Source organism: Anas acuta, chromosome Z, assembly GCF_963932015.1.
Source record: "Anas acuta chromosome Z, bAnaAcu1.1, whole genome shotgun sequence".
In the NCBI taxonomy this organism is placed as follows: Eukaryota; Metazoa; Chordata; class Aves; order Anseriformes; family Anatidae; genus Anas; species Anas acuta.
The window spans coordinates 8645737-8667897 of NC_089017.1; the positions used below are offsets into that span (position 1 = coordinate 8645737).

The 22161-nt window shown below is 40.6% G+C and overlaps 1 protein-coding gene across 1 annotated transcript in view; it reads left to right on the forward strand.

Annotated features, from left to right (window-relative positions):
• The window catches only part of WDR70 (WD repeat domain 70), a 137245-nt gene extending 133675 nt beyond the window's left edge, over positions 1–3570 (forward strand). Inside the window, exon 18 of the mRNA XM_068667967.1 lies at positions 3097–3570. Within this exon, the coding sequence (XP_068524068.1) occupies positions 3097–3181 (85 nt within the window). The 3' untranslated portion in view covers positions 3182–3570. The remainder of the gene's footprint in view (positions 1–3096) is intronic.
• The last annotated feature ends 18591 nt before the right edge of the window (positions 3571–22161 follow it).

Here is a 22161-nt window from a genome sequence, read left to right on the forward strand (position 1 = left end):
TTGACTTAGTTTGTTTTTCCAGTTTTTGTTGCGACCTTTCAGCGTAACCTACAATATGAATGTGTTTGTCGGTGTCTGAGATACTGGTTTTCTCTCATAGTCATGCGAAGACTCTGACCGCACCTCTTCTCTCTAGCCTCTCATGATGTAGTTGTAGATAGCACTGAGATCCCTCTTTAGCCTTCTGTTGTTAAGGCTAAAGAGACCCACTTCTCAGCTTTATAGTATATGGTGGGTTCCAGCCCCCTAACTATCTTGGTGATGGCTTTCCACTATTCTCAAACCAGCTGGATAGTCCACCACTGACACAGTTTGTCACTGTATGCTGAAGTCTCTTGTCCTGGAGAGCCCACAAATGGCCATGCTACTTCAGATGTCATTTCACAAGTGCTGAGTAGAGGGGAAGTTAGCTATGTTGTCCTGTAGTTCCCCAAATCCTCCTCTTGCCCTTCATAAAGATGAGTATGTTGTCTTTCCAAGTCATTGGAAACCTCCTCTGATCACCATCATTTCTCAACGGTGATAAGGGGAATGGTAGAATCCGTATCCCTGGAGGTTTTGAAGGTGTGATTGGACAGGGTGCTAGATAATCTCATATAGGGTCCCTCTTCCCAGAAGAGATTGGACCCGGTGTTCCGAGGTCTCTTTGAACTTGGGCTCTTTGATATTTGATTACATAGCTCCTAAGGACAAAGATCAGCTTTCTGCATGTGTTTTTTAGCCCTCAGAAATTAAAGTATTTTGAAGCAGTGAAACTGTTTTGATAATTTTTGTATAAATATTAATCATGCAGAAAACTCCTACCACATTGGCAATCTCTAGTGCAGTTACTAAGCAGAACAATGTGTGTTTATCAGGTCAGGCATATGAATTACCTTAGGTGTCCCAGTTACTGCTGTATAGCTTGTGGAGGTGGATCAGTTTACATTTCAGCTGAGCTGAGGCTACAGCCGTTTCATGCTAATTTTAAAAAACAAGATAGCAGGCAAACTTAATTTCCTCTGCGTGTTTTCTCTTGAGCTGGTTACGGCTAGATTATGCTACAGTGTCATCCGTGTCCCCCCACCCCCTCCACCCGCCCACATCTTCACTGGACTCAGAGTAGCTTACTAATATTTACTGAAACCTAAAACTTTTCACTGCGCTACTTATATCACGGAAAATACATAGCTTCTGGTGCTTGTTCCATGAATGAAGTAATTCTTCTTGAATGGAAGTTTCTGAGAAAAATTGTGACAGTTGAATTTTCCTGGTCAGAAGTGATTGGTTTAGACTTCAGGAGCTGTGCTTTACTAACAAATAACTCGAGCTGACCTGATAAGATCCTGTATGGCATTTAGATATCTTTCTTCTGAATATTGTGTTAGAAGGAAGGTACACTGCTAAAATGGCGAAATAAACTATCATCAACAGGTTTTGAAAAAATACGAGAGCAAGAAGATTCCAGGCATTCCATTTCTTCAGCAGACAACAGAATCCAGTATTTGAGCCAATAAAGCCTTCATCCCTGGTGGCTGTTTTGGATCTCATATCGATTTTTTTTTTTCCTGAGTCGTCTTTGAGAGATTGCTTAAGTAGAGTTCGTGTAACTATTTTCCGACGATGCTTTTTAATTTGGAGAATGTTAAGAGATGTTTTTTTTTTTTTTTTTTTTTTTTTGTAACTTGTAATTCTGCTTTCCATGGAGAGCAGAATGACTTTTCTAACTTCCAGTAGTTTAGGTCCTCATCTGGGTTCAAGATCTACTTGTGTGTAATGAGATGTACAGCTCGCACCAGAGGAACGTGCTAATAGAGATCTCCATAGGACCATCTCTGGGACATTTTGCCTCTGTCTACCTCCATGGCAGGGTTAGAGGATGGAGAAGGGGGCAGGGCGGTAGGAAGATTCAGTGTATACAGCAAGTTGTCTTTGACTAGTTTTGGTACCTTTGTATCTACTTCGTGCTGCCTATTTAACAACTGGAGAATCCTTTTTTTTTTCTCTTTTTTTTTTTTTTTCTTTAATGACAGATGGCTTGGTATTGTATTACTCTTCAAAAGCAATGGCAACATTGAATTATGCCTGTTGTGTTAAGTAAGGCAGACGCAATTTTGTTAAGCTTTATGCATCTTGTAGAGTGTGACAAATAACAGTTGTTATAACAATAGTTAGTGCTTCATGTTCTCACACTTCTGTGAAAACATTATTTAATATCTTAACGAGATGATGACTGCCTTGGCTGCTTTTTATACTTTTTTTTTCTGTCTTTGTTGTTATGAGAATTTGAGCACAGCCAACTTCAGAAATCCAGTAGCATCAGCTCCACAATGATTGTGCAAAGAATTAGGTTGGAAAAGGAGACCATGCAGTGATTAAAGTATAAAACAGGGTAACTGAATGTCCAAACGGTTTGTTAAAATGCTGTGTTTGTTAATACTGTGTTCACTTAAAAAGTAATCGATAATTATTTTTATAAAGTTTGTGGTATTTAAAATACAGGTAAACAGTGGAGGAATAGATACCGTCAAGGTTGACTGTAGGATATACTGTGTTCTCATATGAAGATCATTAGTTTTATTATGTTATGGTAGTGCTGGATAAAGACTCAGGAGGATAAAACTTTTTTTTTTTTTTTTTTTTTTTTCATGCATAGGCTAAGCCAGAAACCATGTTGTTCTGTTTTCACTTACTGGCTCCCATCATACTGCAGTGAATCAAAATGGAGGTTTCTTTTTCTGAATAATGTACTGAGAAGAATTGTAGCTCCACTTTTCTGGTGTTCTACTAAACTGACTTTTTCCTCTCATCTGGCTTAATTTTATTCATGGAATAAACACATAGTGATTGAAGGCTAATGAGGAAATAATACTTGCAGAAGATGTGTATTTGTTATGCTGCTCTTCATACTTTTGCTCTTTGCCCAAGAGCTGAAAGTTCCTTCAGCTCTTAGAAGGTTAGTGGACAGGATTTTTTTGAGAATAGAAAACAAGTAAATCTAGGATACTTTTTTTGTTAAGTGTAAAGGATGTCATTTGTGTTTAATATATGTCTAATGCAGTTTCTGTTATAGAATTGTAGCCTAATCATTATTTTAATCTTTTTAATATTTTCTAGAACGCAGCCAAAAACAGTTTTTGCAGAAGTGGAACCAGAAGATGATGAAACAGACAAGCCAGAATGGAAAAAACGTAAAATTTGAAGAATTTGGTATAACGAATACTTCAAAAGCATTTGAAACAAAGTGCAGCATTTTTTTTTTCTTCTGGTTATTGGGTCAAAATTTGAAAGCATAAAATACTTCAGCTAATAAAACTTGCTACAGTGTAAAAGGGAATGTATTACAATAGATTGTAATCCCACATCTGAATTTATAATAAGGAATGATTTATTTTATGCAATGGAGAACTCTTCCCTGTCAGTTATTTAACTTCATGATTTAAGTGGAAAATATTGGTATGTAATTTTTAATAGAACTCTAGTGAGTCCAGTGTTTTACCAAATGTTTTTTTTAAAGCCAACTTTACTAATGCTGTGTCACAACAGTGTACAATGATTTCGAGTATATAAATAAAATAATACAGTTTCTCAGGCTTTTTTTATTTTTTCTAGTAAGGTCTGATAAGCTATCCCAAATAAAGAAAGCTTACACTTTCATTTAGATTTACTAATGTGAAATGGTCCACTTTAGTTCACTTGTGTTTAAATTTTAGAAAAAAATATCTAGTGTTTATCCTTAAATAAATGACATCCCTTTTAAGTATGTGTAGTGTCTCACAGTAGGCAATTTATGTGGCTTTTATTTTTCAAAAATATAAATAGGAATGAACAATTATAGATTTTGTTTTAATAAAAACAACATACGTTTGTTGCCTAGTTGATTTTGTTCAGGCTTCCTGTCCCTATTAGTTTTGTATTGATTAGCATTAGGATAGAGCAGACTTATGTTTATTACCATGTCTTTGTATATATTGATATTATAGTATAAATGAATTATGTACATCTTGGTTCACACTCTCTGAAAACTGATACTATCCTTTATAAAGTCTCTTATATAAGTATTAAAAGTTTGAAGTTTTTAACATGGAATTGCAATTCTGAATTTAATAAAGCAAAGGATAAATTTAAAACCAATGTCCTCTAGAGAAGGAGAAATGAACCTGTGTTAGATTTAGGCATTTATATTGTGATTATAATAATATATAATAGGTATTGTGATTAGAATAGTATGCAATACAGTGAGCACTCTGCATTTGCACTAAGAGTAGAGAGCAGGAGACATCATAACAATCAAGCTTTCTTAATTATGAATAGATTTGAAGGCATAATTTAAGGCTATATTTAACCAGCACTTAATCACCTTTGTAACTTTTAAGTGCGTGGTCCTGATAGAATCAGCAAAACTTAGTTGTTTTTTTTTTTTTTTTTTTCTTACAGCATTGTTCTGCATCTCAATTTTATTGTATAATTTCTTTTTCCAAAGTTATCTTTTTCTCAAAAAACATTTCTATACATTAGGAAAAAATAAACCTGACCTCATAAAGTGTTGTGAGCATTGGAATAACATTCCCAAAATTAAGTATTTCCACAGCTTTCACTCAATATAGTCTTTTGATGAGTGAAACCTCACTAAACAATCCACAGCTTGTCTTTCTCCCTCGTAAAAAATGTTTTAGTACGTGCTTATCTAGAATAGCAAATAAATGCTTAGTTTACAGTTACAGCTGTAATATGTAGAACAAAGCACTTAATACCTAGGTAAGCAGTAAATGGAAGAGAAAAAGAAGTAGAAGATGAAGAGCAGCAGTTGCCAATGCAGCCTGCTAAAGACCTCATTGTTTAATGTTTCCCTCAGCAAGGTAACGTCAAATGGCATTGTTTCATTTAAGGGTATTTTTTGTCTTTTCTTTATCCATATAATTCACTATAAAATAAAGCATTTTCAAATAAATTTCTGTAAAATCTTGAATAATGTTTTTAAAGGTTTGATATGTCCATGGCGTTAGGATGAATAATAACAGTTAATTATTTTTTTTTGTTAGAAATTGTTCACTGAGACAATGTGGCTAGTAGGAAACAGAGCAGGAGGGAAAGGCAGGTGAGGAAAAACACTGCAACTGTTCTCTGAGCTTGAGGGAAGCATCTTCTTTCATGTTATTTATTCAGATCTTGTTTCCTAATTCTTAGAAGAATGAGTTCTGCAGATGAACCTTGCAGAAGTTCTGTTAGAATTACTCTAAGAGCCTGTTGTTGTTACTTACAATGGTTAAGTTCCCAATTGTCTCGAGTGACCGTTTTAGCAGCCTAAAATTTAAAATAATGTCTGTGCAGAAACGTATTTAAAAGTTTTAAAACTACCTTAAATTGTACATGTTCTTGTACTTCAACTCCTGACATGGTTTGTTTCCCATAGTCTTTACATTGAATCCAGACAGCATGTTCACCAACAAGGCAAATCTTAATGCATTTTTAAGGGCAATTTTTCATGTTGAACAATTTAATGGTAAGAGTTAATCTGGCCAGGAACGAGATAGGAACAGTCTGCTTGACTTGGTATAAGAATCTCTGACTTGACTTTTTGAACTGTCCAAGGCAAAATATTAACACGATTAAATATTTGTTATGAAAGATACACTTCTACATGCAAATTGGAATATTAGAAGCAGTACTTGTATTGATTTTTTAAGAACCTAATTTTCTTTCAAACTTTACCCGGGACCTAGGTTTTAGTCATTGCCAAGCTGTGATTTTGGTCTCTCATGTGTCCATATCGAGTGCTAATGTAGCCGGAGTCCAGATGGGCTTTTGCTCCAATATTTCTAAAACAAGGTGGGCTTTTTTTTGTTTGTTTGTTTGCATACTTTTATAGTAGACTTCTTTACAGAGGTGTCATAATCATCACTAGCATTTTGGCAAGCAGAATGGCTACTATGGTGTCATCTCCAAACCTGAACATTTCTCTCCGTGTTCTGTTCGTCTTCTAAATATTTCTTTACAGTGATTTCTGGCCTTTGTGCTGATGACCTATACAGTACTACTCGCTTGTCCGTAGGGCCAGGACTTTTCCTGCCAGATGTTTGTAGCCCAGGTGGGTTGCCTGCCCAGTTTCACATTCGTTGTTTATGATTTTGCTATTGCTGTAGACAACTTATTTTGACTCTGTAGTCCTTTGAATTGCTTACATATCTTACTTTTAACGTCTTCAGCAGCAGGTCAGGTGATTGCTAAGGCTTTCTTTCCTGGCACTTTCTCTCTTGACTGTTTGCAACTGCCTTATGGTTGCTTAAATTCCTCTCTGCACAAGTCGTCCTTATGACCTGTAACTTACTGAAGGTTTTTTTTTTGCCTCCGTTTTTGCGATCGTTAATGAGATCTGTGAATTTGCGATCAGAGGCCTCTGGTCACTGTCTCTTTGCTTATTGATTACATGTTTAGTTTGGTATTCTTTGTCATGCCTGCCTTTCTCTGTTGGGCTCTAAAAGATTATTTTTTCTGGGAAGAGAAGCCATGAATCTTTATCCTATCAGTTCAATCTCTGCTGGACCCTGTGGAATGTTTTGCAATGAGTGGCATTGTTGAGGACAAGTGGCATCCTCTTGGTTGGATCTTTGTCCGTTAGCTTCTTTGGCCTCTGATGACTCTGTGGGCATCCAACTTGAGACATCTGTAGCTTGGAATCTCATTTAGTACTGCATCATTTGTTAATTTTGATGTCTTTTATTGTGGCCTGTTAGTCACAACTGTATTGCAAAATCCCTCTTCTGTTTCCTGGTCATGTTAAATGCCTGTGTATCCTCCCAGCCTGCCTCTCAGCAATGGGAACTTGCTGAAAGACCCACAGCTCAGCTCGTTAAAAATCAGCAAACTGGTTATGACTTTTTACCATGGGTGCATTAGGACGTGAGATTCTGTCCCCTGTTGTTATCCCAGAGCTTTTCTCATCTGTTGTACCATCTCATGCACACAGATAAATGAAAAGTTAGAGAGCTGGACAGCAGAGATGTCCTTATGCTTGCCTGGCATTGAAGCTTGGAGTCGCCTTACTACATCAGTTTTCAGATTGCTAGGATTTTTGGCTAATCTCGTTTAAACACAATTTTGTATACAATATGTGCTTCATCCATCCTCTGGGACTCCAGTAACTAATTGCTTCATGCAGTCTGGACTATCTGAAACACAAGATATTTCCCGGTCTGTAGCAAATAATCCTGGTCGAAATCTGCCTTGGTTGCAAAGGCTTCCCTTCCCACGTACAAAGGCAATGGGGCAGGCTGACAGTCGCCCACTTGGCAGCAGTGTCCTGTACTAAAATACCTTGTTGGAATCTCCATAACCTAAGTGTTGCTTGAGTGGCTTGGCAGTACTTCATGGTATTTTCTAACGGCTGATGGTCAGATAGCATTTTCATCTTTTACTCCAAGAGTTAACTGAAAAGAAGGCTGATGCAGAAAGCATAGTCAATAAGCCCTTCCCTTGCCTTCATTTTTAAACCTTAATTATCATGTGTTTCTGTAGAACTGTTGTATGTCAGGGCTAGTACTTAAGATATTTTAGTCTTTCAGATGGATATTCCTTTGGGTTCTGGCCTTTCCTCAACGCATCATGAAATAATAGATGCAACAGCTAAACACCTGCAGTAGGTAAACTGGACTAGATGAGTCCTTTAGAAATTATGTAGTCCATCCTTGAACCAAGTTACAGGTATACACATGAACCAGTTCTGTCATGGTTATTGGATCAGATCTTTAAATGCTACCATAGTAGAGACTCCACAGTCTCCCTAAGTAATCTGTTCCAATCCTTGATTCTTAGCACTGCAAGGTTTTTCACAATCTCTAAGAAAAATGTTCTTGCAGCAATTCAAGTCCACTGTTTTCTATCCCATTTCCAGCAGTCATGGAAGTCAGTTTATGACCTTCATTTTGCAGTAACTATTTATTATATTTGAAGTTTTTTCTTCTCCTATGTTTTATTTTTATTTTTTTTATTTTTCCCTTTATGTTCTTGTTTTTCTCTGTTGTGTTCAGATTATCCACATATTTCTTGAAGCGTATTGCCCACTATGTATTCAGTGTTTCAGATAAAGCTACTTTTTTAGAATTACTGAGTAAACAGGAAAAGTGTTTGTATGTCTCATTACACTCTTTTTTTTCTCTGCAGTTTGGCATTATTGATTTGTTTTCGGTTCCTAATCCCTCCCATACCCCTGTGCTCCAGAACCTCTTCTGCAGGGCTGCTGCCCAGCCAACTCACTGTCTAGTGTTTATGTATTATTCTCACAGTATTGCATTTTGTCCTTTGAACTGAGTTTTGTTGCATTTTCTTAGAACGTATCTCCATTTTGTTAAGTTTGTTTTGAATTTTCTCTTGATCCCCAAGTGCTTGCAGCTTTTTACAGCTTCCAGTTGTCAGGGGATGTAATTAATGTATTCTCTCCTCATTCAGCTAAGCCACTGAAATTGCTGGTTAGTGGCAGATCCATAAGGCTTCCCATATGCATGGGAAGGAAATGTTTTATACAGCATTAATTTTCTTAAGGGTTCATAAGCTTTCTAGCAAGCCTACTCAGAAATATTTGGAAGAACAGTTGGCTTTCCTAGAAATTGCTGGATTCCCTTCATGTCCTTTGGTTTCAGGATTCTTTAATGGCTCTGTCACTTTGTGTCCAGCAGAAATCCTTCTGACATTTACAGTGTTTGATGTGGGAGCCCTCAAGACATCCTTGTCCTCAGCTTTTCAATACTCCACGTTCTGAACATATTTCCAGCCTATCCCAGTTAGGTGTTTGGATACTGAATTCTCCCTTTCTTTATTTTTTTTTAATATAATAAAAAACGTCGTCTGCTATAATCTTATGTAATCTCTGAATTAGCAGTAGGGCTAACTACACACCTATAGGTGCCCATCTGCTCTGATTTACTCTGGGATTGAATTACAAAATTCCCACCTGCTAAAAGCTGTGAAACTGCAATGACATCTGTGGTTGCCTTGCCTGTGGTGATTTTGTTGCCCACCCATTGAGTTCCCAAAACTCTTAAGCATGATTGAAGCACCAGTGTTTCTTGTTGTACGGCTTTCCTGCTCACCATCTGCTCTAGTATTGGCCTCAAGAAGGTTTTACTGAAATTCATCATTTTTGTCTAGTTTTTCTAGCCCAATGCTTGTCAAGATCACTGTGACTGTGTTGTGACTGGCTTCATAGTCCCTCTAGAATCAAATAAATTGTTTGGCTTAAGAACATAGGTGTGCAGACAGAAACGTAGCTTGCAGGTAGCAGATGACAGTTTGAAGATTTTCTTAGCACTCAGATGCTAAGGAACTAGAAATTTATTAGAGAACATCTCTGGAAGTCTGTCTTCAGGCACTATTTGTTTTTCTCTTGTATTTTGTGCATGCCAGTGACCACCCCGTGTCCCCATTTCTCACATCCTTAGGGGCACTGTTGTTTCTAGACTGGAAATAGTCTCGCTGTTTCTTCTTGATTTCTGCAGTGTTCATGCTTGATGAAACCTGTATTCCTGATCCATCCCACCCTGCATTACTTGCCTTGATGATGTAAATCTGTTGTGCAGCCTCAGTTAGAGGAGTACAGGCAAGGGGAGACAGAGGCTTTGAAGTTGTGTACACGAGACCGCACCAACCAACGCTGAGGCTAGAAGCAAGTCATCAGCGATGAATCCCTGGTCATTCAGAGAACTCAACCTTGGTAGCAGGGTAGGCTGGTCTTAGGAATAGCAAACAGGGAAAAAAGTGAACTGTCTTAAATACAAAGCAGGACATGGATAGTAAATCTGGACATGGAGCTGTGGAGAACCAAAGGAAGAGCAAGGGGCCAGTGTGTCTTGCAAAATGTTCAAAAATAATCCTCTGGGTATTCTGCAGTGAGGAAGAAAGCCTCATCGTCAACACCCATCTCATGGGGAAAGAGCTGTGGATGCTAACCACTGGCTGCAACACCACATCTTTCCCATTGCCCCTCAGACTGGAGCCATCAGCTCGAGTGTCAGTACTTGGAGACAGCAGGTGGGTGAGAAGAGAATGTGCTAGGAATTGTGCATGTAACAATTTTAATTTTATGAAGACTTTTCCCAGTTATATATATATAGATATAGATATTTGGCACTGTATATTGGCATGCTTTTTAGCCCATATAAACTGCACAAATAGCAGTACAGCCCTTCTATACTAGTTGGGTGTGTTTGCTTCTCTTGTTGCTTGGTGGCATCTGCAGTGAAGTCTAAGTTCACAGTGGGAATGAAAGAAAAAGGATCCAGCAGAACTCAGGAAGATTGGGAGCTCACATGTGATTCTAATAAAAGACATTTTTTACCAAACAAACATGATTTTCTAACACTACCACGTGTGGCATCAGCAAGTGGGCTGCTTGGTGATGAAATTGGTGTGTAGTTTGCAACTGGCTCCTCACTTTTTACCTGACTAAGCAGAGGCTAACATCAAGAATCTTCCAAATAAAGATGTCAGCATCTTCAAAATAGCCTCTGCAAGCAATATTGTCAACAATGACTTAAAGTTGTTACGGCTTTTTACAGTAAGATTTCCTTGATTCTTCACAGAATAATTTAAATATACCTTGATATGTGTTTTAGTGATGCTGCTGAATTATTGACTAATAAAAATGGAGATTTGTTGTGATGGCATTTTAGGGAGAAAGCTGAGTTTCCAGCTTGGTACAGTAGTACATACTGCTGTAATTTGTTGATTTTCGTTTATTATCCACTAAATTTGTAACAATAAAGTTTCCTATAGCCATGTCCCTGTAGCTTAGTGCATCACAGAACTGGGGCAAAACTGCTATCATTGTAAAAATGCAGAGAAATCTCATTCAGTCCTTACAGGCAAATGTAGCAGTCAAAGAAAAACCAGTGGCAATCCCTGACTAAGCAAGTAAGTACCGATTATTCAGCAGTATTTTAAAATTATGACACATCATGCAAACACAGTATGAAGACTTCAAGATGAGAAAGAAAAGGGTCATGCTGAATAGCAGGGCACAGGGGTGAGTGGGAGGTGGCTGGTGGGATGCTGCAGGAATGGGGGCTTTATGTCCGGTTCTACGTAATATTTTAAAGTACCCCCTTTGAGATCATTAAACAGGATGTTAATGAAATTAGCAGATGATGCAGCTGAATACTGCAAACACCATTGAAAAAAGAGAAGCAGGAAATAACAAAAAGGGGTCACCCTGACAAATGCAAAATAATACATCTGGAAAACAATAATTTAAAATGCAGATTATTTTTGCCTCTGTGGTAGGAGCACTTCCAGCTTCACCAGAGCTGGTGGATGGCAATTTGCAATTCTGCATTTCCTCTGACATGGCAGCCAAATAAAGCTCCATGTGGAGCTTTTGCCAAAAGGATTGCTCCCAAGTGAGCAGCTGGAGTGAGGCCTGGAGCAGGACTGTTGCACATTGTGCCTCACAGCCACTGGAGAGGTCAAAAAAGGTCAGAATGGCTCTTCTTTGAAAATCTGCGTGGTACAAAGGGGGATCCTTTGCATTAATTGTGTGGATGGGCAGTTATCTTGGGGAATATTTACCCTACTTAGGGTAGTATTTTACGTGAAACATAGAGGACTAGAGGAACCGAAGCTCACTCGATGGGGGTGAGAGATGAGAAGGGGGAAGTGGAAGAATCCAGAAGGGGGAAAGTGGAAGAATCCATGGTAAGTATTTTACTCTGAGCGACCTCCCCATCAACCCAGCTGAGGTCCAAAACACCAATGGTAACCCTTTGGAGAATGGAGAAAAGTTCCAGGAGTTTGCCAGAGAGTCACAAAATTGGAAAAAGAAAATGAAATAAATTAAAAAAAAAAAAAAAAAAAAGAGAGAGAGAGAGATCATGCTAGAAATTACCGTCTTGGTGAGATTTTCCCCAGTGCTGAGGCATTCATTTCTAATTATTCTTAGCTTTGAAGTTCAGGCTTACAGGATCCTGTTGCAATGACACATTTTGGAAACCTCTCCTCAAGAAGTGGAGCTGGCCATTGGGCTCCCTAGGCTCTTGTTTGATGATAATGAGTGTCTAGTTGAGATGCCTATGCATCACAGCCTGTAGTCATAACAAAATCAATGAATCAACTTTCAAAGTTTCCACAATGTTTCCTAAACACACCATGTTGTAACTCAAGAAAGATTACAGAAGAATCATAGAATCACAGAATGGTTTGGGTTGGAAAGGACCTTAAAGACCACCTAATTCCAGCCCCCTGCCATGGGCAGGGACACCTCCCACCAGACCAGGTTGCCCAAAGCCCCATCCAGCCTGGCCTTGAGCACTGCCAGGGATGGGGCAGCCACAGCTGCTCTGGGCAGCCTGTGCCAGTGCCACACCACCCTATGAGTAAAAAATTTCCCCCTAATATCTAATCTAAATCTTTCCTTTAGGTTAAAACTATTCCCCGTTGTCCTATCACTGTCTGCCCATGTAAGTAGTTGCCTTGCTTCTTTTTTTTGCAAACACTCTAAGTACTGGAAGGGGAGAAAGTTTTCAGTGAAGTTAAATTCAATGAAAGAAGAAGGATTTCAATGAATGTGACACATTCCCCAAAGCAGGGAGATTTTGCTGTTCATGAAGTGATAATCTTTTTGATTAAGACCCCATAAAATGTCCATTTGTAGGATATTTTTGTTAATTTTTACTGGATTTCAACTCATGTTTACACTAAAAAAAATACCTTCAGGTCTGTGAGATAAATATATATATTCTGTCTATTTCTTTTAATTACTTGTTCTACAGTCCTCCATACTGCTCTGTTTTAGCTAACAACTGTGTTTTAAGCAGTTCTGTAAATTGTAAAATGTTTTCCTTGGAAGGAAAAAAAGTTATCAAATCCTACCGAGTATCCCTTCATTGCTTACTGCCTTTCGTTTTTGCTGCTCTACAAGAATCCTTAAGTCTGGGCTTTTGTTCTGTTTAAGTTATTTTTAAATTCTCTTTAGATGCCTCTCAGCTTGATGATCAGAGATGGTATCTGCTCTAAGAATCTAAATGGGAAAACAATTATTACTACAGGATTGAGAAAACAAATACAAGATGGGGAGAGTTAATCAAAGTCAGATTAGTGGCAGATCAAGAGTATAGTTCAGCTATTTCAGTATCCCTTTGGTGCTCCTTACCAGGCTCTTTCTGCAGCTGGAAAGCCTGTAACACATCTTTCTGAATGAGAAGAATACTCTTATCCCATGGTTGTAAAACAGCTCCTGTGGTTTTCTGTCTGAATTACAAGCAGAGCTGTGTAACTGCATCATCTGCCATTTGGTTGTCTTGAGGAACTGCATGCTGGCGAGGGTGGGCACACTGCACTGGCAGCTCCAGATGAAATTGCTCCTTTGGAAATGTACCCTGAGCAGCATGCCACTTAATTCCACCTTGTGCTTTCCAGCGTCACTGTGGTCTCTGGCACTCAGTCCTGTGCACACAGCCGAGAAAACATCCTCTTCCTTCGGGACACGGGGTGCTGCACTGGCTCCCCACTACCCAGCCTCCCTGTTGATACTGATCCTTGGCTGCTCCTGTCAACAGCCAGTCCCTTTTAATTAAAAGCGCTTGGAATCTAACACGCAGGGCCCTCTGCCTGCAAGAATGAGTGTGGAGGTTGCGATCCCACAGGGTGCCTTGCTCTTTCTCTCATGCAGTTCTGTGGTGCCCGGGAGGAGAGGCAGCACTGCAGCGGGATCCCAGGCTGCCCTCCACGTCCCGAAGCACGATCAGCATTCCCGTCCGTGGCACTCAGCATTCCTGAGTGGCTGGGCTTCGGTTTCATTTTTAATCTATAGATCAAGTGGGATTTTTCACAGGGAATTTTACAGCTGGTTTTTACCACACGGGGAATTTTTATTGTTGCATTGCAATTTTAGCTGCCGCGATGTTGTTAACATAGGTCAGATGCTTGTGGGGTGGAAAGCTATATGTAGCTAGCTGCACAGACACAGCTCCCAACATTAACGTGGTTTGCTTGACTCCTGCTGACAACACAATCAGAAATGTGCCAGCAGCACAGAGCAAAACGGCGTTCGGGAGCCAGCACCTCCACTAATGGAAACAAGTGCTAAGGAGCTACACTCACTTAAGCCAGCGGAGGATGTTGCCTTGGGTTTTCGCGTGTTTGTTTTTCCAGAAATTGTCACAAAGGCACTAGTTTTGTCTTAACTAGACAGAAAGCTGGGCCAGAGTTCTGTCTGCAGATCGTAGCGCTGCAAAGTGGAAGAAGTGAGTCTACGCCAGCACGATGTGAGCATATCTCCGAGGTGAGCTAGTTGATTACACAAGGGACCGGGACTGATTGCCAGCTCTCCTGGCTGGAGAACGACTCAGGGCAGCAGTGAGAGACAGTGTGCAGAGAGAGAAAGCCAAATGTCCAGCATGGGGACGGGGGGATTAGCAGGGCTGGGGTTTGGGGGATCATAAAAGAGGAGATGGCTTTTCAATTCAATCACTCCTTTTGCATGCTCCTTAATAAAGCGCCTTGGTTCAAGTACTGTAGAGAGTCTTGAATCTTTTCTGTAATTGCAAAGAAATCCAGCCTCTTCTCGATATATTTCTGCAGGCACAGGCACTTTTGAGTAATACATAGAGATTTAGTGCTTTAAGTGACTTGGATAAAAGACATCATAGAAATGATGAGATGTTTAAAGCTATGGTTTTCATTGTTACAGCATACTTACATAAAAATACCAGACAAAAAGCTTAAGAAAGTCTAGCCAGATCAAATAGGGTCATTAGGCTGGATTTACCCATGGCACAATCTACAGAGTCTGGTTGCATTGGGCACAGGTTGTGTACCTTACCTGGAGCCGGGCACTGTGCCTGAATGCAAATCACATGTGGGATTCCCAAAATGATAGCCCTGCCTTCTTTGCTTCTTTTTCAAAAGCAGAGGATCCATCTGAGGGACATTCCAACACTACAGCCAGTGATTTTAAGCCAGCACATTTAATTTGTATCCAGAGTTTGAACCTACAAATGGCATCAAACCTGCATGTGTCTGCAGGGCCTGGAGACACTTCAGCTGAAGCATGTAGCAAAAAAGAAGTCCTTGCTCAAAAATGCTTCTGGCTAAAAAGTATATTCATCAATGTTTTCTCAGAGTGCAAGAAACAGCTACTTTTAGCAAACCAGGTGGTTTTACTTGAGCATGTGTGTGCCTGGTGCTAGAATTATGGCTTGTATCACCTTACTGCTTTCTTAGGTCTGTTCTTATTTGCAGCTATTATAAGATCCCAAGGTCCTGTGCTGTACACGAGTGCCACGAGCACTATTACAACTGTGATGGCCAGCTAATGATGTGTCAAGATGATCAGGAGCAGCAGAAGCCTTCAACATATTTTGAAGAGAGGGCTTGCTGAAGGGAAAATAACACCTTGAGATTTGCGTAAGGAAATAATTTTAAACCAGGAAAATAAAATAACCTTGAAAAAAGCATCTGGATATTTGACAGTTATTCAGAGCTCATAATACACTGTGGTACTGTATGTTGTTCACTCAGTAGCTAAAATTAGGTGATTATGTAAGGAGACCACAGCGTACATCTGAATAGCTACTGTATTGGGTTAATGATGTCACTCATCTTTATTGAGTCTTTAGCTATTCTATGGCTTGGCTGGGGACAGTGTGAATTCAGTAGTCATGAAATCATAGCCAAGTTAAACTTTAGTGAAGTAAACACAACAGAGCTTTTACAAGGGAAAGCAAAACAGCTTCCAGCCAAAGGTCTCCCACCCTGGCTAGACCCAGGTGATGTTGCCGCCAACAGTTATTCCATGTAAAACTTCAGGAAAGCACCTTTACAGCTCTTTAACCATTGACAGTGGTATTGCTACAATTGGTATTGGTGTGCGATTGTTTTGAAGAGATCAGGTTAGCTATTGATTTTGTATGTCGGCTATGAAACCGGTTACATTTGTGTTGAGGTCCTATAGTCAAGACAACTCATGAACTTCTTTGATGCATACAAATAAATACATGTATGTCTGAAGTAAAAGGAGAGTTGTATTTTATCCACACATAACAATGTTCCTTAGCTTTCACACTAGAAATAATCTAAATCAAAAAATCCTACCTTTTTTTTTTTTTTTTTTATTTGCTCCCTTACATTACATGCTCTATCTTTTACACATTTTGCAGTGGTATACATGTAGATGCAGATTTCTTGATTTGGCTGAGTGACTGATTTCTTCAGTGGCTGCCAATTTTATATCAGAAAGGAATGAGGAGGACCACGAGGTAAAAGCCAAGACAGGGAGGCAACCAGGTTGTGTTCCTCAAATCATGTGTGGCTAGGTGGCTCAGAGCTCTGCCAGCAGCTGCTTGTTTCAGGGCTCCGGTGCCTTGAGCCACAGCAATGCTGTTCAGGTGAACTTTAGGCTGCCATGCCAGCACATCCACAGGGAATACTGCTTCAGTCTCAACTGAATATGGGTTTGTTCTTCTAAATGACCTCAAGCGCTGGTATCACAGGTCCTGATAGACAAAGCCTCTAAAAGGAAGAGACCTAGAATAGAAGCAAATGAAAGCCTGCTTATTTCTCAGAATCACTGAGAATCACAGTGACTGCAGAGTCACTGGGCTTTTAAATGCCAGAAACAATTGCTTTGGGGATAACTTGCAAATGAGTAACTAGGGTCTGCACTGGGAACAGGGTGATGCTGCTGGACACTGCAGAGCACAGCCCACACAGCACACAAGTGGCATTGCAAGTGCCTGTGCTGATCATGGGCATAACTCTGCTCTTCCAGAGCAAAAAGCAGAGGCTGCATGTGAAAACTTTCTCTTTTCCTAGATGTTTGCTCCCTTCTTTGAAGTAACAGTTCCCATGCATTTCCTGTCAAGGGTCCCCCAGACCCTCTCACTCCTTTTTCACTCGCTTCTTTTTCAATCCGGAAGGCTGCTAGCTTCAGGAAAGTTTGCCTGGGATTGCACTGTACCCATTTGTTTGCAATGAATGAGAAGCATTTTTCATTTTCTCTATATTATTACTGCCAGATACTATGTGTGCACGTTACAGACCATCTTGCAGAGGGAGCTGGCAAGTCCACAGAGCTGATGTGCATGGCTTCGGCAACTGAAATGGGCTCCTCTCAGCCAGACCCCTGCTGAGGTCAGGAAACACACATTTATTGCTCTCTGTAAGATTTCAAACAGCAAGTTTTCTTTAGTTGGATGGAAATGCTGATATTGCAGCCCAGCCTCCCAGCTCCAAACACCTTTCTGCTTTCTCACTGCGTTCTTATCGGTCCTGCTCACTGAGTGGTTTCAGCAGTTCTTGGCAGCACAGGGAGTCTGGAGGGGGTCAGGCTTTTGGGGAACAGCCACACATTTCTGGTATGCTTACAAAGCGCATGGGCAATGAGATTAAAATTTTACAGCTTGACATAGTGTTAGGACTCCCTTTTCAAATTATATTCCTCTGCTTAAGCAGATGATGTGAGAGCTATTATCTTCCTTTATCATTGTTCTATTAATTGTTTGCTGTGAGAAGGACTGGCTTTTTTCTGCTTTGTTATTTGTTTCACCTAGTCCCAAAAGTGTGAATATGCATGCCATGATTAACATTCATTAGCTGGCACAGAACTTGTGCTGAGATCACAGAACATGTCAGGATGGACATAACCTACTTGCAGACCAGTATTGGACTGAAAAATGACACTTTTTACTAGCAGAAGTGCTTCCAAAACCTTTCTGCATTTAAATATTTAATCAGAAGATGAAACAGAATAGCTCCTGCAAGGGGCCAGGCACCTTGCTCTCCTCTGTGACACTGCATTGCCCGTGCAGGACGCTAATCTGATAAAACGTTAATTTGGTGGAGTACGGCTTTGCTCTAGAGATGTCTGCTCAGCAGAGGGGAGGCTGAACTACCTGTTTGGACCTGGAAATTAATCTGATGTTTTCAGTGAGCCATTCCTCTGGCACTGCTAGAGGGCTGTGTGCTGACTGGTGACAACCCAGTGGTGACTGTGGCCCACAGGGCTTGTGCCTGGAGTGCTGGACACAGGGCAAAGAGGGTGTGGGCCACAGGTGAAATGACAGGAGGGGACATCTAAGGATCTCTTTCAACACCTGGTGGGGGATATTTTGTCTCTGCAGCACCAGAGCGCTCTGGTTCAGCTTTGACATTTAGTCTGACATGGGAGAGGTAGGCCGCAGTTCGCCTTGTCAGTTACCATAGGAAGCAGAGGCTGGGTGAGTTACAACAAAAGCTTTCCATTTTGCTAAGTCAGCATTTTCTGGAGGAGAAACAAACTGATGAGCCTGAAAAAGTGTAGGAAAAGCAGCCCATCTTTACTATTGGTTTTAAATGTATGTTTGTGGAGATGTTTAAAAGTCCAAGTGACAGATTGTTTGCCTGGCTTCTGCTATTAACCATGGTCTCTGTGAGTCCCTGTAGGTCTCAATGAGGTGTTGGTACCTACTGGTGTATCTCTGCCCTTAATCCTCGCACTGCTCTTGAATGGGGCTGCCTAAGGACACAGGTAGCTCTATGGTGTCAGTAAGGCATGAGAACTGACAGCTCTATGGTGTCAGTAAGGCATGAGAACACCACATATTTACACTCCACCAACACACAGTGCCAAGCCACTGGTAGTTTCTATCACATAAAGAAGATTTCTACTGAATGTCACCATGGGCAAGCATGTGTTTTTCCACTGCCTTGGCCATATTGCCCTGGTCATGTTGTCCATCCCCCATGAGGGGTGGCAGAGGCCAGACCTGAGCACCGGCACGTGTGGCCTCTGCTGTGGTGTCACTGAGCAGAGCCAGAACGGGATTTTCCATGGGGCCTCCCGGAGTAAGGCTCAGCCAGCACACACGGTGAGTTTTCACTGCTGCTTATGACTCTTGGATGGGGATGAATATAAAGATCAACACATCAGCTGGGCCATTTCTAGTGTGTGAGAAATTATTGAGCCAAAGCACTAAAACGTGAAAAAGAGGCCCTGTTTAAAAAAAACAACAACGTTATTTCTTGGGAAAAAAACAGCCATAAATGTCATCAACAGCCTAGAGAAAAGAAAGGCAATAGTACCAAATGATAAGTGGGACTAGGGGGGATGTGTGTTACAGAAAGCAGGTCTTTCTTTCATAAGGAACAACGTTTGACAGTTTGAGAAGAGCTGACAATAAAACACATGATTAAATGAGCGCCAGAGAGCAGACTCAGCCATAAAACTATACATTTAGTGGCTGTCCTAGCTAAGCCATAGCAGTATTTATTGAGTTATAACACTGGAAGAGATGAATAAACATGACTGAGACCATGCGGACTCAGAGGGATTACCTTTGTTTTTAAGAGAGGCTTTACCATATTTGCTCAAAAATCTTCACATGGTGTGATTTTGAGTCTATAGTTAGACAGTGTCAAAGAAGATAAAGGAGATTTATGTTTTATCATGAGATGGGTAAATTAAACCAATACATGAAACTTTCAAAGAACTTTCTTGTCCTAGATAAAATAGCATCACTGTGACCTTTGATTCTGGGCACTCCTGCTGGTTTCTGTTTATCTTTCAGATGATGGGGAAGTGGAGACAGTTTTAGGCTGTTCATTACTTCACCTTATCCAAAAACAAGCATTGCTGATGTCATGTAATGAAAACCTATGAGGGATTTGTTTACATTAAACATGGCCAATATCACATCTATTCCAAAAATATAGGTTAACATTTAATGGGATCAGCTGGGATAAAGTCATCTCTCCAGAGCAGCTATCCAAAGGGATATCAGGACACAGAGGTGCTTCATGAATTCATACTAACATATAATGTACAGACTCACAGTCAAATATAAATTGCAGTCCACTGCTGAGACTTATGTGCATTGTCCTATAATAGTCACATATTACCAACACTAAGAAATCAGCCTAATGTATTACCAAGATTTTCTTAGCAGATTAATGGAACAGATTCCAAGTTTTAGGAGTTATTTTTTAACTATTCCAAATGTTGTTCCACTAGTTGTCAGAATGAGAAAAGGAAGTTTTCATACTCCTTGCAAAAAATGCCTTGTTATTGCTGACTTACTGTGAGTTTTTAAATGAGGTTCCCACTTGCAGATGAAATGAAACCAGATATCCCTGATAGGAAACAATTCACTGTTAACAGAATTTGATAACTTACATAAACTCCAGAAAATACTGCTGTGGGACACTCTTCCCAAACACCTGCCCCTTAGGGCATCTTTATTACTCCATTGTGGTAGGCCCCTGGTCCATACAGGAGCCACAACACCTTTCTGTTTTATGTACAGTTTTACATTTACCCACTCGTTTCCTGTCTTGATAGAAACACTTTTGCACTGATCATCACAGATTGGAGAGATTGTCTGTGCCACATTTTTGCAGTCCCTGAACTCCCTGTTTGCAGCTGCCATTGGTCACCTTTTGTCCTTGGGCTACTCCCATGCGCCTTCCTCCAGGAATTGCTATTCTCAGGAAGGGCCAAGTCTTAGTCTGTGATCCTTTTTGATTTTAGGCAGCCCTCTGTGTAGCTCCCAGAAGGCAGGATCCATTTGATAATTTTTCAGTGAACGAGACCCAAGATTTGTCCCTAAGTCAGATGGCTGCCTCAAACCTGGACGCTTTTGGTCCTTGTGCATGGACAGCTCTGTGCAGTGGATGTCTGTTGGTACCACACAGTGGCACAGCCTTGGGGCCATACCTTCTGACTCCACAGCTGCTGCACACAGGCATTCACAGCAGTAAGATGAGATCTTATTTTGGCTGCCAGAGGATATCTTGTATTGACTGATAAAATTGGCATTAGATCCATACCTAATATCTGGCAAAAAGTTTGGTGTCTAACAAAGGGGATTCCGAAAAGGATGCAACATGCCATCTCTGAAGTCGTGTTTCTGATGACTTCCCCATCCAGCACCTGAAAAGACTTACTGGGAAAAGAATAGAAAGCAAAACAGAAAATTCAAAGCACATCTGTGGAAAACCAAGGTTTGTTCCCATGCAGCATTCTGATGGGAACATCTTCTCCTCATGGTGGTCTGATTGGAAGAGAGAAGGGAGACATGAATGATGTGAAAAAAGAGGGCTTCTCAGACTGGTGAGACCATGAAGGTGGAGCAGGAATGGAGACTCATCAGGACCCAGGAATGAGCAGGCAATCAATGAAATAAAAGTTTAAATCCAGCAGAGAAGAGCTTGCTCGCATTGCACAGAACTGAATTGCCTGAAAGAGTAAATTCACAGGGGTTGGGTGCCTTTCCGGGGAATGACAGACCTGCTGAGTGCTGTTAGGCACCAGTACAACATCTGGCTCAGGAAGTTCCTGAACTGCAAATTGTTGGAAGCAGGGTGGGTTTTCCAGGGAAAATACGACTCTGAATCTGCATTTTTGTTCTATTCTTTCCTTTCCCAGTTGAGAGCCACAGCCAGAAACTGGGTATTGGGAGATTTTCAGCCTTGCCCTGACTGTGCAGCCACTCTCACCCCACAAAGGACCTATCTGCTCCTGTAGTAAAAGAATTTCTGTGTCTTTCGACACTCAGAGTTAACCAAAGTTGATCTCTAAGTTTTTGTTTGTTCATTTGTTTTAAATAATACCAAATTCTAGAAATGAATGCCTGCTTGCCCCTGTTGTATCTCAGAGGGAAATGATTTTAACCTGAAATAAAACCTGAAATAAGGGGATATTTGGACATGTTTACAGCATCTGTGGGGCCAGAGATTCATGTGGGAATGATGAGACAGCAAATGAAGAGAAAGTTGTGGGAGAGCAGCAACGAAGAGGGAGAAAAGAAATAGGAATTAGCAACATGGTAAGAGCACAGTAAAAGGTCTTGAAGCTCTGGAAACCCCAGACTGCACAAAAAAAGTTGAGTATACAATTACTAAGAGGAACAGAAACAAAGAGATTAGGGGAATTATACTCAGATCCTGTTTTATAGTATTATGTGAACACTGCCAACAAATGCAACAGCTTTGAAGCAATTTATTTGCACTCCTGCAAAACCTGAGTAATTCAATAGCAGTCCAAAGAGCAGCTCTGGGGTGAATTTTGGTGGCTTCAGATCTCCTAGGGCCACTCAGGGTTAAGGTGTGCAGGCCTGGGCTAGGAATTGGTGCCTGTATGCTCTCTGTGAGGAAAGAGAAAGCAGAGTGCTGCACTTGGCAGACAGCAGACTGAAAGCTTGGGACAGCAGGAGGAAACCT